We start from the raw sequence: 14,563 nt of genomic DNA on the forward strand, positions 1-14,563 counted from the left end.
TGTGTTATTTAAAGGCATTCTATCGCCAGAGATGTGTAGGCTGTGTCTTCTTCCCAACCCTGGATTTTAATTTAAAGTAATTAAATACTAAAGTTGAGGTGTTATATAGGGGTTGCTGCACAGCCGTCCGACATCGCTGCACGATATGAAGGCCATAGTGAAGACGTGGCGCAACCGCCTGCCCGTGGTAGCCGACCCGCTGTCGCACTGGGGCGCCATCTTCACGTGGCGTCAGCACCACTACCAGTTCATCGCGTCACACTACGACTCGCAGGCCGACCACGCGTCCAACCACAGCATGCTCGGCGTCCACGCCAGCGCTCAGGTAACTACCTCCAACATATAGTATGTCCGATATAACTTGACGAGTTCCAACATAGTTGTTTAGCTGCACAGTACAAAGTTTGCTACTGCGCAGCCATTCGACTACAGACTCGCTAATTTATTCCGGACGTAGTGTTCCTGCCCGTGAACATCCACTGCTGATGGGTTACGGTTGTAAGGCGTTCGTTAGCTAAGAAGGCGGTCAGACTTGCCAGTATGGGCTTATTCAAAATGCTAATAACGATATTGCGGCTACCAGACCGTATTTTGAGTAGGCATACGTGATTACGGCAAATGAAAACAAGATCTAGGATGACCCAAGCTCAGCAGTACATGTTCACGGGCTCAGCTGGTGATAATATCACGCACAATGAGTTCAAACATTGTTGAGGATCATTGCCGTAATCACCAAACTGGATTTGGATAAATGGCATCTGGTGTTATTTTGTACACAGGTCTCTGCCACAATCCAAAGTTCTGATGTAAGTAAATACCCCTTAGTAAGTTTTATTGGCCTCATTTGATCGTACCCTTCAGCCAACAATATCGGCTTCTTAAGTTAATACCGTGTCTCCGTACGGTCAAGTGGGGCGTACCTCATCATGTCTTATATATGTCTTAGTGGTGAGGGAGATTTTTTGTATCAGAGTAGTAGAGCACTGTAGACAATTTTATTAGAACATCAACTTCTGTGTCGCATAACAAATGTTGTCATCCTACCTTATCTATTTCAGGCTATAATTCACTTCGCAAAGATAGCAAGGAAACACAACTTGTCAGGCGTCTGCCTAGACTCTTTGCACAGAATATACACAATACCTAGTGTTCCGATCGTGGACTGCTTCCAAAAGATCCGACAACAAGTCAAGTGTCACATTCAAATGTCGTGGACTGAAGGCAAGGAGGAATTACAGGACGGCATAGATATGATAGAATCCACGAACTTTAAGTATTTCACTAAAGAGATGACCGCTGAGTTTTATGCGTTCAAAGGTTTGCTTTTAGCGCAACTCGGTAGGTCGGAGGACGCGAACAAAGCGTTCGCGGCGGCCGTACAACTGCACGATACGTTGGTGAAGGCATGGGCCCTCTGGGGAGACTATTTGGAGCAAATATTCATAAGGGATCCCCGACAGATACAAGTAGGAGTGTCCGCTATGACTTGCTTCTTGCACGCCTGTCGACACCAGAACGAATCTAAATCAAGGAAATACTGCGCTAAAGTAAGAATAACTCGTTATTACTAACAATATTTTATTATAATATTATTCATATTGACGATTAACTAATTCGACGATTTTTTGTCTCAATTATTTTAGGTTCTATGGATGCTAAGTTTCGATGACGAAAAGAACAGCCTCGCTGAAGCTCTAGACAAGTATTCAGTGGGCGTTCCGCCTGTCCAATGGTTGCCATGGATACCGCAACTGCTAGCCTGCCTCGTCCAATACGATGGAAATGTCATACTCAATCTTCTGAGCCATGTGAGTAACAAACATAGATATAATATTACTAAACAAGATTGCGCACGCTCAAAATATATATTTACGAAAATGAACTCTATTCTAACGCAATAAGGTACTAAATTGGTTGCATAATACACAGAGGCAAATCCGAGCCGAGAGGGATAGTTCGAACGGAGGCTGTTTGTCTCTTTCTAACACCTTGCCAGCATAAAAAAATGTTGTGATCAAAAGTTTTGTCTTCCCAAAAACAATTGAATCACTTATATTTTTATCTTATTTTAACAATTGTAAGTCAACAAATTAATAACAATCGCATTAATTTATTCGTATTTATTATTAAAACATAAACAACATAAATTTTTATTTTGCTTTTTTTTATTTTCTAGCGGTAACCCTGAACATTCTTGGCGCGTAATCAGCATTTAAAATTTTGTTTATATTTTTTTGTATTAAATCAATTTAAACTATTAAAATGGTGAAAAAGTGTTGCGTTTCTACTTGCAAAAGTGAATCCTATGGTGGTTGCAATATATCGTTCCACAGGTTAGCTAATAATAACATTTTCGTAAACCAAACAACTAGGGTGCCCATGAATTCTTGTAACGAGTCAAAATATGGGTGATGGATTTTAAAACTGTTGTACTATTGTTATAGCTTCCCAAAAAATGAAGAAAGGCGACATAAATGGCTCAGCAGTCTATATATGAAGTAGAAATACAAAAAAAAAACAGTCTTCACTTCGAATATTCCTGCTTTTATACTGCTAATTTCCGCTAATTATTAAAAGCCTTTATTAGTATCTTAAGGTCACAAACTGCGTAAGTTAAAACTTCAATACTAATCTGTGTTTAATAATCTTAGCAAATTCGGATTTGTCTCACATAGCTTAATCTCATAGTCACCCTATTAGAAAGGGACAGACAGCCTCCGTACTAACTGTTTCACTCGGCTCGTTTTTTGGGTTTGTATGCGCAGTCCTGTTTACTAATATTATGTCTATGGTAACAAAACAAAGTTTTTAGACTCTCCCATAACAGGCCTGCTTGAAGAGATTTCTCATTAAATAAGCTGTGCCTTTGTACTATTTTTCTTCTTGTCTGTATTATGTGTGTGTAACTATTTACATAATAAATAAATAATGCTCTGTATAATTTTGAGACTTATAAAAGAAAAAATAAATTTGACATATTTTCCCTATTATATTTAGTGGTAGGCCGTAACATAGTCGAAAATTCCCTTCCCAGGTCGGCCGTCTCTTCCCGCAAGCGGTATATTTCCCCATCCGCACGCTGTACTTGACTTTGAAGATTGAACAACGCGAACGACACAAAACAGCAGAAAACATCGCCGCGCACCTACCACATCAACCCACTACCTCTGCCGTAAGTTGCTTATTACTTTTACTGTTATTATACAAAGTGTTCATGACAACCAATGTAAACTTCGCATTCATTAATGCATTCTATTTTATATATTTTTCTATATGTAAAAATTTTAATATATAAAAAAATAGTCCTAAATAAATGTATAAATTGTCCGAAATGAAGATGATTTTATTTTTATTTTAATAAGGTGTTCTATTTCGTTTTCAATTTTATGATTTATTTTTTTTATTAAATATGTCTCTGATATATTAGGGTTTTCAAAAAGTTAGAATTATTCCTAGGGACTACTGTCCTAGTTTTTATTCATTGCCGTATTGTCATCAACACTTTGTATAAAAAAAAAAAAAAATAAATCATTCACGCTCATTTACTTCTATAATAATGTAAGTACATTCCACCTTACTTTTTATTCTTGTCTTACATATTAATTGCTATTTCAGAGTCGATTTTTCAAAAGTCAAATAGTCTGTAGAGTAAATCTGATGTTAGACGTTATTTGTTGATATACGATTATTGAGAAATCGTCTCTAAGTAGTGGCTTCAAATGTATTGCATGTTGTCAGCATGATCCATCAATAAGCATTCTTGTCAAATAAGTTTGCTTATCCGCAGTTAACAATATGGTACCTCACGCGTGCGCAATAGTTCATACATTCTGACTATCATGCCACTGGAAGCCAACTTCGGACAAGCAAAGCTGTTCGACAAGAAATGCTTTACACCATAAGAGTAGGCACTTAATTAAAAGTAAACAATCTTGATAGGACTTACACATGTTCAAGATGTGTTTAAACAAAATAAACGACTGCTTAAAATAATGATTAAATTGAGTAATTGTTATTTATTACGTTGATTTTTAGCTGCATTTTATTATAACTGATTTTTTTAGATACATCCCAAGAAGGAGGAGGTTCTAAATTCGTTCTTTGTACATTTTCTTTAATGTTATTTTTTATAATAATTAATTATATCAAGATTGTTTATCTTTATATAAGTGCCTACTCAAACGGACCTATCTATAACAAGTATTGTTTATATAGGGCGGCAGCAAGGTGAGTGAGGCCGCATCTTCCTCGAGCAGTGGCTCCACGGGCGAGGCGGGCCCTATCAAGGCCACCCTGCCCATGTGGCGCTGCTCCAAGATCATGCAGATGCAACGGGAGATACATCCCACCGTGCTCTCCTCGCTCGAGGGCATCGTCGATCAGGTCAGTTCATGTTCCGTACCAAGATTATACGCTCTATGCGTGTCCTCGGAATTTGCTTTAGAATCAGTCATAATTTTATCATTTTTGTATCTTACTTTTGTAATTAACTTAAAATGTTAGGTTCTGTTTCTTATGTTTATATAAAGTTCTAAAGTAAAAGATGATATAGCAGTCTTTTTGTTCAAAAGTGTTTTGGAAACTTTTTAAAATATTTTTTTTTTTTAACTAAATAAGTAAGAAAATGTATCCCTCAGTATTTAGCTCTCAATAGCTCTCTCGCCTAATTTGAAATTATTCAGTGAAAAAACTCACAATGGCTGCGTCACTAACTATTCCAAACACCTCCTACCAGATGGTATGGTTCCGCGAAAACTGGTACGAGGAGGTGCTCCGTCAGCTGCGCGCGGGGCTGGCCAAGTGCCACGTGGTGGCCTTCCACCACCGCGCCGCCGTCGCCGACGCCACCGTCACGCCACACACGCTCAACTTCATCAAGAAAGTCGTCTCCACCTTCGGCATCGGTATTGGCATAAGTAAGTATGCCCCCCACCCGACCGATAGGCGTTTTACTTTTCGTTTCGTTTTCCTCTGTCTATGATTTCATTGTAGACACATTAGGTACACTCGCAAGTCTGTACATTCTTTTTTGATAACACGAAGTCTATGGAAGTAGTAGAAGTTTTCAAGATGGTGTATTGAAAAAGTGATGCCTATTTTAGACACTAATAAGCTGATAAACAAAGCTTTTCATTAAAAATCAAAATTATCCCTTTAATAAATGGGACGATATAGAAGCATTATTCATCAGTTATAATTCACTCATAAAAAAACAATAACATACAAATTTATTTCAGAGAGATAATAACATAAACAGTATGTATCGCTGTGCGATTATAACTTTGACATAACAGGTAACAAAGTATTCCTTGATTCTTCACAAGTAGTTAGTACTAACCTTATTTTATTTTGGGTTTTTCTGAATATATAACTGATGTTGTGCCCCCTGCGAGCGTCACTTTATACAGATACTCCATTTTGTATGTCTACAGAAAGTATTTCAACAAGTTCTGTAAGTGGTGCATTCTCTTCAGCTGCATCAGAGAGTCTGGCCCGCCGCGCGCAGGCCACCGTGCAAGACCCGGTCTTCCAGAAGATGAAGACACAGTTCACCGCAGACTTCGACTTTTCGCAGCCAAACGCTATGAAATTACAAAATCTTATACAGAAACTGAGAAAATGGGTCAAGATACTCGAGGCTAAAACAAAGGTTCTACCCAAGTAAGTAGTTGAGCTCTGGCATTGAACACTTCCCAATAAGGTAAATACAGAGGAGATTTATATTCGATTGTGCCGTCCTTCTTGTTACCTAGTCCTTAGCAACACCTCACGTTCGATCTAACATCATCGCGTAGTTGTAGCGAGGGTTCAGGCTTAGTGCTTCACTAGCTTTCGGGTTAACAACATACCGCTTTTATTCACTAACACTCATTTCCCAGCTACATCAAAATCAATATCTAAAATACCTTTTTTTCTTACAGGTCATTCCTTATCGAGGAGAAATGTAGGTTCTTGTCAAACTTCAGTTTAAAGACGGCTGAAGTAGAACTGCCCGGCGAGTTCCTGTTGCCCAAACATACTCATTACCACGTTAGAATCGCGAGGTTCATGCCACGAGTTGAGATCGTACAGAAGCACAACACATCGGCACGTAGATTGTACATTCGTGGACATAATGGCAAAATATACCCGTACCTAGTAGTTAACGACTCGGGACTGGGCGATGCCAGGAGAGAGGAACGAGTGTTACAACTGCTTAGAATGCTGAACCATTATTTGGGTAAACAAAAGGAAACTTCGAGGAGATTTTTGCACTTCACTGTACCGCGAGTCGTTTCGGTTTCGCCTCAAATGCGGCTCGTGGAAGATAATCCTAGTTCTATATCTCTACTAGACATTTATCGCACAGAGTGTGCTAATAGGTAAGTCTAAACAACAATGAAGAATAATACATACATCCTCCGAGCCTTTTCCCAATCATGTTGGGGTCGGCTTCCAGTCTAACCGGATTCAGCTGAGTACCAGTGCTTTACAAGAAGCGACTGCCTATCTGACCTCCTCAACCCAGTTACCCGGGCAACCCAATACCCCTTGGTTAGACTGGTGTCAGACTTACTGGCTTCTGACTACCCGTAACGACTGCCAAGGATGTTCTATGACAGCCGGGACCTACAGTTTAACGTGCCATCCGAAACACAGTCAATGGTATCTAAGATATACTTAGAAAGTATGTACATACAAACTTAGAAAAGTTGCATTGGTACTTGCCTGACCTGGGATCGAACCCGCGCCCTCATACGTGAGAGGTTGGTCCTTTACCCACTAGGCCACCACGACTATTATATTGACGACAATGAAGAATAATAATAATTTAAAAGAATATTAATAAAACTCAAGAAATATGTTTCATTTTAGGGGAGTGGAATACGATGCCCCAATCGCCCGTTATTACGAACGCCTCGCGGCTGTCCAAGCGCGAGGCTCGCAAGCTTCGCATCAAGTATTGCGAGATATCCTCCGTGAGGTAAGTTGAAATAATGTATATTATCACAATATAAGTACAACAATGGTTACAATATTATTTCTTAACAACCGTATAATTTAAACATTCAATTACCAAAGCTTAGTCATGTCTACGCACAAAATAGACAATTGATTAGCCACGGCGCACCTGCGTTCAGTATTTTGATTGATATTTGTGAACGCAGGTGCAAGCGACAATGGTGCCAAAGGGTATGCTGAAGGAATGGGCGGCGGCCACCTTCTCCGCGCCCACGGACTACTGGACCTTCAGGAAGATGCTGACGCTGCAACTGTCACTGGCTAGCTTCGCCGAGTACGTGCTACATCTGACGAGGCTCAACCCCGATATGATGTATGTCCATCAGGATTCCGGACTACTCAACGTCTCTTACTACAAATTTGACGTTGATGACACCACAGGTATGAAAATGTTTCAGTTTTGTAGTTCTTGATGTCGTCGATGTGTGTGACTAATCTCGCTGCACCTATGTTGGCTATGCATAATAGATTTTAGTTGATTTTCAGCTGTGGAAAGAGTTGGTAAGAATTTGCTGTTTATTACTCTCGGTGTATTTCTATTCTAGCCTGTCGTGTTCTTCTGTGAGATGGTTACTAATACAGTTTGTAAATCTACAGGTGAATTAGACTGCAACCGGCCAGTGCCGTTCCGACTGACGCCGAACATATCCGAGTTGCTGACCACAATAGGTATCACCGGGCCTCTCACAGCTTCTGCAATATCCGTCGCGCGGTGCCTTGTAACACCCAACTTCAAGGTAAACTTAGATAAAAATTAACAAGAAATAACTGATATTTTCGTCGAGACTATTTCGATTCTAAAAAAAATGCTGTTTCAGATCCAATCCATCCTACGAACAATATTACGCGATGAAATGGTCACGGGCTACAGAAAACGTTTGGAGGATAAATCGGGACTTCCAACGGCAGGGGCTTTAACAGAGAACAAACCTGTGGAAATGGATAATGAGACTATTATTAATATGGTTAACAAAGCCGTGACAGTTATCATGAATCGTCTCAACTCTATGGCGAATTTCGACGGGCCGGATAGTAAGGTGGCCACGTTAGTGACCGCAGCCAACAGTCATGACAATCTCTGCCGAATGGATCCTGCATGGCATCCCTGGCTATAAACTAGAAGTACTGATATTTGTACGTAAGCCCGGAAACATTTATTTACACTCTGTAGTTTTTGTGTCATTAATATAAGAAAAAAAAACGCCGCCAAAATACGATTATGATGTTGATAGTCGCACCACTGCTGGGTTTAAATAGCGGAAATGTATAACTTAGATCTTTTGTGATTTTTTAACAGCTGCAAATGGACACAACGATAACATGTCTAAATTAGGATGTTATCCATAGCATTTCTACCTGTAACTGTATTCATCATCAACTGTATTCATTCATCGTGATAACTGTATTCAATTAAAATGTTTACTTATACCGATATACAGTGTCTATAGTGCTTGAGTGTACATTTGCTTAATAATCGCCGTTACAGTCACTTTAACTCAAAATCATGTGCAGTGTGGAGCTGAGGCAGTCTTTTAAAATAATTCTAGTTATTATAGGTTTAAGTGACTCATGTTGTTGATATAAAGATAGCAGTTTTTTCTGTGATCTCTAAAGATGTGAAAGAAGTATTAAAAAAGTGAACAATTGGAACTGTTTTGTTGTTTTATTTTGCCAACTTCTGTCCTCTTGTGTAGACAGACCTGTTCGGTGACATACATGAAAGGAACCTCTGATTGCATGTGCATGAGTGACAGCTAAGTACCTGCATGGGTGAAAGTACCGGGACGGCATCAAGTGCGCGACTAATAAGCGTGGCTGCCCCGCGCCGCGCGTCCCGCCCGCCTCGCCAATCTCACTCGATCGCTAGAGATAGTAAAACTGATTTCATCACGCTAACAATGGGAAAGAAAGTGCAGTAATTGTAGGATAGAGCAGGAACTGTTTGCATAGTTGCCCGCTATGCGAATGTCTCTGTTGTAACAATTTGGCGTTACGTGGCTATGTAACAGCCCAACTGTCCTGAAGATAATTCGGAAATAGACATATTTCGATTCCTTGGCATCCACGGAGTTAAGTAAGATGTGCTAAACCTTAGGAAAGGCATAAAAGTATTTGGAGTTGCTACGTTTGACAGACAAGCGTAATAAGCATTGTTATGTGAAAAAACCTTTCTTCGCTAGGTCTGCCAAGAAAACCTGCGACTACCAGTAATAAAGCTATCAAGTACCTACATTTTACCAAAATCCCGTAGGAAAGGCAACTACTTCTGGAATTATAGAATATCAAAGTTTTTGGTCTTTCAATGCATTTTCTACAAGAACAGTATTTAAAAAATATTTTGGCTGTAGTAAAATATGTATGTATCGCAGTTATACCATGTAATAAATGACAAGAAAAGAACTCCAGAGAGAAAAATGCTGAATAAGACAAAATAAACATTTATCCATCAATCAGTAAGTAGTGAGGGTAGTTGTAATATTCTTTCAGTAATGCATCTTTCAATCAAGATAGAAATTTCGTTGTAATAACACCAAAGTGAGACAACCGGGTGACACAAGATGAATCGCTAAAGGCGGCTCGTGGCACATGAGGTCGCGACGGGTGTCTCAGCAGCGGGTCGGCGGCGTCGTCGCGCTGGCGTTGCTAAGCGCTTGTGCGGGCGCCGGGCGGGAGCCGGGCCGGGCGGGCGGCCACGTCGCCGGCGCGCGCCGCCTCGCTCCGCGCGCCGCGTCCCTCCGCCGCGAGCTCTGTCAGTCCTGGTCAGTCCGCTCCGCGGTGTTGCGTTATGCGCTGGTGTATCTCATGTTCCCGAGCCCGAACGGCGAGTGTCCGACCTCTGTAACCGACCGTTTATGACATTCGACAACCCCGCCCTGTGCATTTTTCCGAGTTGCATTTCGATCAGTGCGAAGAGTACGTCGGCTGCGAGCGATCCGTGCCGGTGTCGTCGGCTCCTCCCGCGTTTATTTATGTTGTCGTTTTGGTGTGGTGAATATTTGTGTTGTACGGACGATAACCGTATTATCTGTGCGATCGAGTCAAGTGGATATTTTTAACGATCGACGGCTTTTCGCGAAGGTGAGTGAAATTTCCGATTCTGTGAAAATTGTTCAATTGACGGGACGTTTGTTTGATTCGCCGCTACGTGGCGATCGTCTCGTCGATATGTTCCGGAACATCAGGAATTATAAACAGTTTACCTATGTGATGGATCACGACCGTAGCTCTTTTATAAGTCACGTCAAAATCTGCATAACTATTTGAAAGATGTTCCAACTTCCTAGTCACGTTACAAAACCTGTTGTATCGAATCATTTTATTTTGAGGCTCTCACGTTCAAAACTAAGCAATAACACGTCTCCATGTTAAGCAAGGAGTACGAGTGCTCTCTTTTATATTTTCCTAGTTGGGAAACCTATTAGAATCTTGATAGATTCGGTCCTATCCCACTACACCATATGGTAGACGGAAGCGAGTGGGTAAGAAATCATGGAGGTGAGCGGCGCGGGGCGGTGCGCGGCCGGTCGAGCGGTCGAGCGACCGCATTCCATATGGAATGCCGGATTATACGCAATGTCAGTGTGACTCGATGCTTGCTGCCTCCGCTGCACTGACCATTGCACATTTGCAACCAACTCTGTTAACAGAAGTTGTACGTTTTATACATGAAATTATCCTGGGACGATGCTATAAATTGCGTCGCTGATTGACATTACGGCGCAAGTCTCTTTATGCCCACACGTAAATGTGTATAACCAGTCTCGTTTAATGTATGAAGAAATATGAGCGTGTGCGTTTTATGCGAGATGACACCTATTGCGTGTTAGTAAAACGATTTATTTGAAGGAAAACTCTTTATGCTCAGAAAGGCCACAGAAGAAGCACACTTGTAGGTACCTCTACCTACCTGTTTTTAATATCATGGAGTTCCTTCCTGTTGATACTTCGCTACATTTCATATCAATTATACTAAGCCCATCTACATTCATTGTCTGTGTTATTTTAAACTACTGAACTGTTATGCAAACAATGGGCAAAACCTTGCGAGATTTTTAGTTTTTTATCTTTAAACTTACATTCTAACATTCAAGAAATCTGCATTTGGGATTTTTAACAAGAAAACTGCTATTTAAAATAAAAAAGCAAGTTTTTATAAACGTATAAAGTAAATAGAGATTGGTTTTTCCCCGAAGGTAATGTAAAGTGTTGTCAGTTTCTTACAAAAAATAGGGTACTGGGGAGAAATTCTTCCTTAATATTAAAATAAACTTTGTCGACATCATTGTTAAAAAATATCAGAGATAAAAATAACGTAAGCACTACCTCGATAAGCAAAATACAATTGGGCAACAGGGGACAAACAAATGACCCGCGAGCATGGGGCCCTGTAAACCCTTGATAAATTATTATCTCAGTGACATTACTCGTGATCTCACATAATGAGTATAATGAGTTCGATAGTGCGTGCTATATTTCGAAACACGTCCGTCGTCGCTTCCGCTCTGTGACCCACAATCTACAACGAACATTTTAGGTGAAGTTATCTGCAGTTACTATAAACGAGATTTTAAATCAAGAAGTGTCTGTCTGGAAGCTTACCTGGTGCAGTAGCTATCATTAGAAAAGTTCCACTGGATAAAAACAATCTAATCAGCACCTTCAACATAACTGAATCATTTTGCAATGGTCATTTCTGAAAATCTCACTGCACAGTGCACTCCATGCGAGCACTAAATGTGTTTTCGCACAATTTTATTTTCTCTAGACATTTCTCAAAATTTTAAAGAAATCTTTGTTACAAATGTTAGCTAATTTGGTTAATTCAATTCTTGTTTGATTTCATGGAACATACATTCCTCACTTGTTTAGCATAATTTGCTACCTATCTATTAAAATACATAACATAATCGTAGTTTAGTTAAGTCAGCTCTCAACATACCTAAGCTACCAAATTCATTATCGCTAGTGTCCGGTTCTTAGGTCAAATTCACACAATCATGGTGACCTTTAATCTCGTTTCAGATAGCTAAAACATGTTCCTTTGTGTCAGTTCTCAGAATTGGTATCATGTCTTATTGTTTACATACGAGCAGGAGAGATACTTATTTGACCTTTTTATTAGTAAATACCTATTACCTACTCTACAAAGATAGGCTCTTTATAAGTACTGAATATAGCTTTCCTAAGAACACGAGTATAGTCTAACTAGTAGCTCGCAGACACAGATACGAGTGTTACGCCGTCTTTTTTAACCTTTTCAAATCGATTTACAAACCTGCGCCGAGTCTAGGCAGTTAACCACTCTGGTCCTTGACATTATAGACAAGTTATAATTTTCTGATTTAAAAATGTCACGAATATGAATGCTACTCTAGAAATATCAGATGAACATAATACTGGGGTTGCGATGAATTGTTTCCATATTCATTTTTGTAGATTTGTTAATGCCGGAGCCAGAACAGTCTATGTTCACGTGTCAAGTGGAACAATTGATGTTGTAACATTGTCTTTGTTATTTTAATATGTTTGTTCTAAAGCTACAACATAATTAACACTGTCGCCTCAGGAGTTAATCAGCCATTTATGTGCATACTGCACAGAGATTAGATTGATATTTTATACTAAAAGATAAGGCAGGAATGCGATCATTACAGCATCTGCGTACCTATATCTCATCCGAATACTGCTCCTTGTTTAGAGTACCATTATAATTTTAATATGGGAGAAGGAAGTAGGAATAACATTGTTATCAACCTAAACTTGGTAATCTGACGGTATTGCAATGGAACATATTTTAGAAGCATTATCTTTTATAGACTGTCTCGACATGTAATCTGAAGGTAGATACAAGGCTTTCTAGCTAAGCTTCTGGTATTTAGTAACGAATGTGAATAGTAAGTTGTAGTGGTAGCAGTAGACGCCTTTCATTTTACCGGACAACACTATTAGCCGCAATAAACACTCATTCTAAATTGAATTACTTTCAATTACCAGTAAATCGGTTAGGATGTCATCTTGCGATGCGAGATGCAGTCTTTCCTGTTGTACCAGATAGCCTTGAGCAACGTTTTAGTTCTTTAAAAAGTAAAATTTTGTTCTGCAACTTTCATAATGCATTTCATCAACGCTGCTGTTAATAGCGTTGCGCTAAATTTTGTAAGGTGAATGAAGATATGATCGTCAGTGTTAGTGATGAAATCTTGAAGAGATATAATCGCATTCCGCGGCTAGCCTCCCCTCTCCCTGGCGCGATGTTGCATACCGACGTCGCCGCACTCTTATGTGGGTTGCATTGCACTTTGCCGCCGAAGCTGCTGAGGATCATCTGCTTCATTGTGATTTAACAATACCTCTACTCTGTTTTTAGTGGCAGGATTGGAGGTTATAGTTTGATAATCGCTGTAATTTTAGTGGTTGTTATAATACTTATTTGAGGGAAATATATATTGTGTCATTTGTGCTGCACTTTGAGGACTAGTTAGGCTCTACTAGATGATTTATAGGTAGAGGATAGCGGGTAACGGTTCTGTCATGTTTGCAGAGGCACGGGTGTGGGCCCGTGTGTGCGTCCGCGCCGCTTACTCAGTCACACAGGCGCAAAGCGCTTACGGCGTAGCGCGGCCGTTGAACCGAATACTCGAGGAATTTCTCCAACGCCGCAGTCGCTTTGCTTTGCAGAAGAAGAAAATTATCGCAGGTGGTAGGGACGATTAGAAATGATGACGTCTGTATGTAATGGTTTATCCTTACCGTGAATTCAATTTGCTTTCGTATAGAGTAGGTAATATTCTTTTTAAACTTGAATGTATCGCAGTAATTGAATGAATATAAAAAATAAACGTTTGTAGATGAAAGGTACAAGGTACTCTATTTGGTTCCTCCATATTCGATGGAGTCGCATCAAAGGTTAAAGTCGAGGAGTACTTTAGAGTAGCGTGTGATTTGGAGCGACGCAGCTGTACCACTTATTATTACAGTCACAATTTAGGTGTTAGTAAGTACCAATTTGTCGTAGACACGTGTGCGGCTGATCTCGCAATAGCCGGCATACCGGACCAGGGCGCGGTCTGCCAATGGGCTCTCGAAACGCGAATAAATTTTATGTGACATACCTATTTATTTATGTTACAGTTTAAACACCAAACAGCTTGTTATAAATGAGCAGCGTGCTTATCAAATTAATAGTAAATTACAGTTGGAAACATTGTTTTCTTATGCAGTATACTGCAGGCTACCTTTGGTTTTGTTTTCCAAAAGAGTTGTAGAGAAATTACTGAATTAATTAATTAATTTGATTTTTGATGATTCAGAATCAAACAGTTTAATTTCCAAGTATTATGGGGAGTTTTGTAAGTTTAATATTGGCAACACTGACCACCTTTGATTGAATACTGCGCAAGGTTTGGAATTCATAGTGTGCGCAGAGCGAAATCAAGCGTCTTAGGTACACCATAGCCATGAAAAAAAATTATAATCACAAAAAAGAATGATTTTACCGTATGGATATTATATATGGGTACTATTCATTCATCAACCTCCTGCCTATATAAGGATATATAAA

At 39.8% G+C, this 14,563-nt stretch overlaps 2 protein-coding genes across 2 annotated transcripts in view; both read left to right on the forward strand.

Annotated features, from left to right (window-relative positions):
* LOC124645661 (transcription-associated protein 1) overlaps positions 1 to 8,652 on the forward strand; it is a 31,165-nt gene extending 22,513 nt beyond the window's left edge. The window contains exons 36-48 of the mRNA XM_047185496.1: positions 110 to 325; positions 1,059 to 1,547; positions 1,644 to 1,808; positions 3,035 to 3,172; positions 4,216 to 4,383; positions 4,736 to 4,916; positions 5,475 to 5,661; positions 5,922 to 6,362; positions 6,856 to 6,964; positions 7,149 to 7,383; positions 7,600 to 7,739; positions 7,821 to 8,354; positions 8,398 to 8,652. Coding sequence (XP_047041452.1) covers positions 110 to 325; positions 1,059 to 1,547; positions 1,644 to 1,808; positions 3,035 to 3,172; positions 4,216 to 4,383; positions 4,736 to 4,916; positions 5,475 to 5,661; positions 5,922 to 6,362; positions 6,856 to 6,964; positions 7,149 to 7,383; positions 7,600 to 7,739; positions 7,821 to 8,117 — 2,766 coding nt within the window. The 3' untranslated portion in view covers positions 8,118 to 8,354; positions 8,398 to 8,652. The remainder of the gene's footprint in view (positions 1 to 109; positions 326 to 1,058; positions 1,548 to 1,643; positions 1,809 to 3,034; positions 3,173 to 4,215; positions 4,384 to 4,735; positions 4,917 to 5,474; positions 5,662 to 5,921; positions 6,363 to 6,855; positions 6,965 to 7,148; positions 7,384 to 7,599; positions 7,740 to 7,820; positions 8,355 to 8,397) is intronic.
* A 1,116-nt stretch (positions 8,653 to 9,768) lies between these two features.
* LOC124645643 (fibronectin type-III domain-containing protein 3a) overlaps positions 9,769 to 14,563 on the forward strand; it is a 53,812-nt gene continuing 49,017 nt past the window's right edge. Inside the window, exon 1 of the mRNA XM_047185465.1 lies at positions 9,769 to 10,080. The gene's annotated coding sequence lies outside the window, so the exon portion shown is untranslated. The remainder of the gene's footprint in view (positions 10,081 to 14,563) is intronic.

This window comes from Helicoverpa zea, chromosome 3 (assembly GCF_022581195.2).
Source record: "Helicoverpa zea isolate HzStark_Cry1AcR chromosome 3, ilHelZeax1.1, whole genome shotgun sequence".
Classification (NCBI taxonomy): domain Eukaryota; kingdom Metazoa; phylum Arthropoda; class Insecta; order Lepidoptera; family Noctuidae; genus Helicoverpa; species Helicoverpa zea.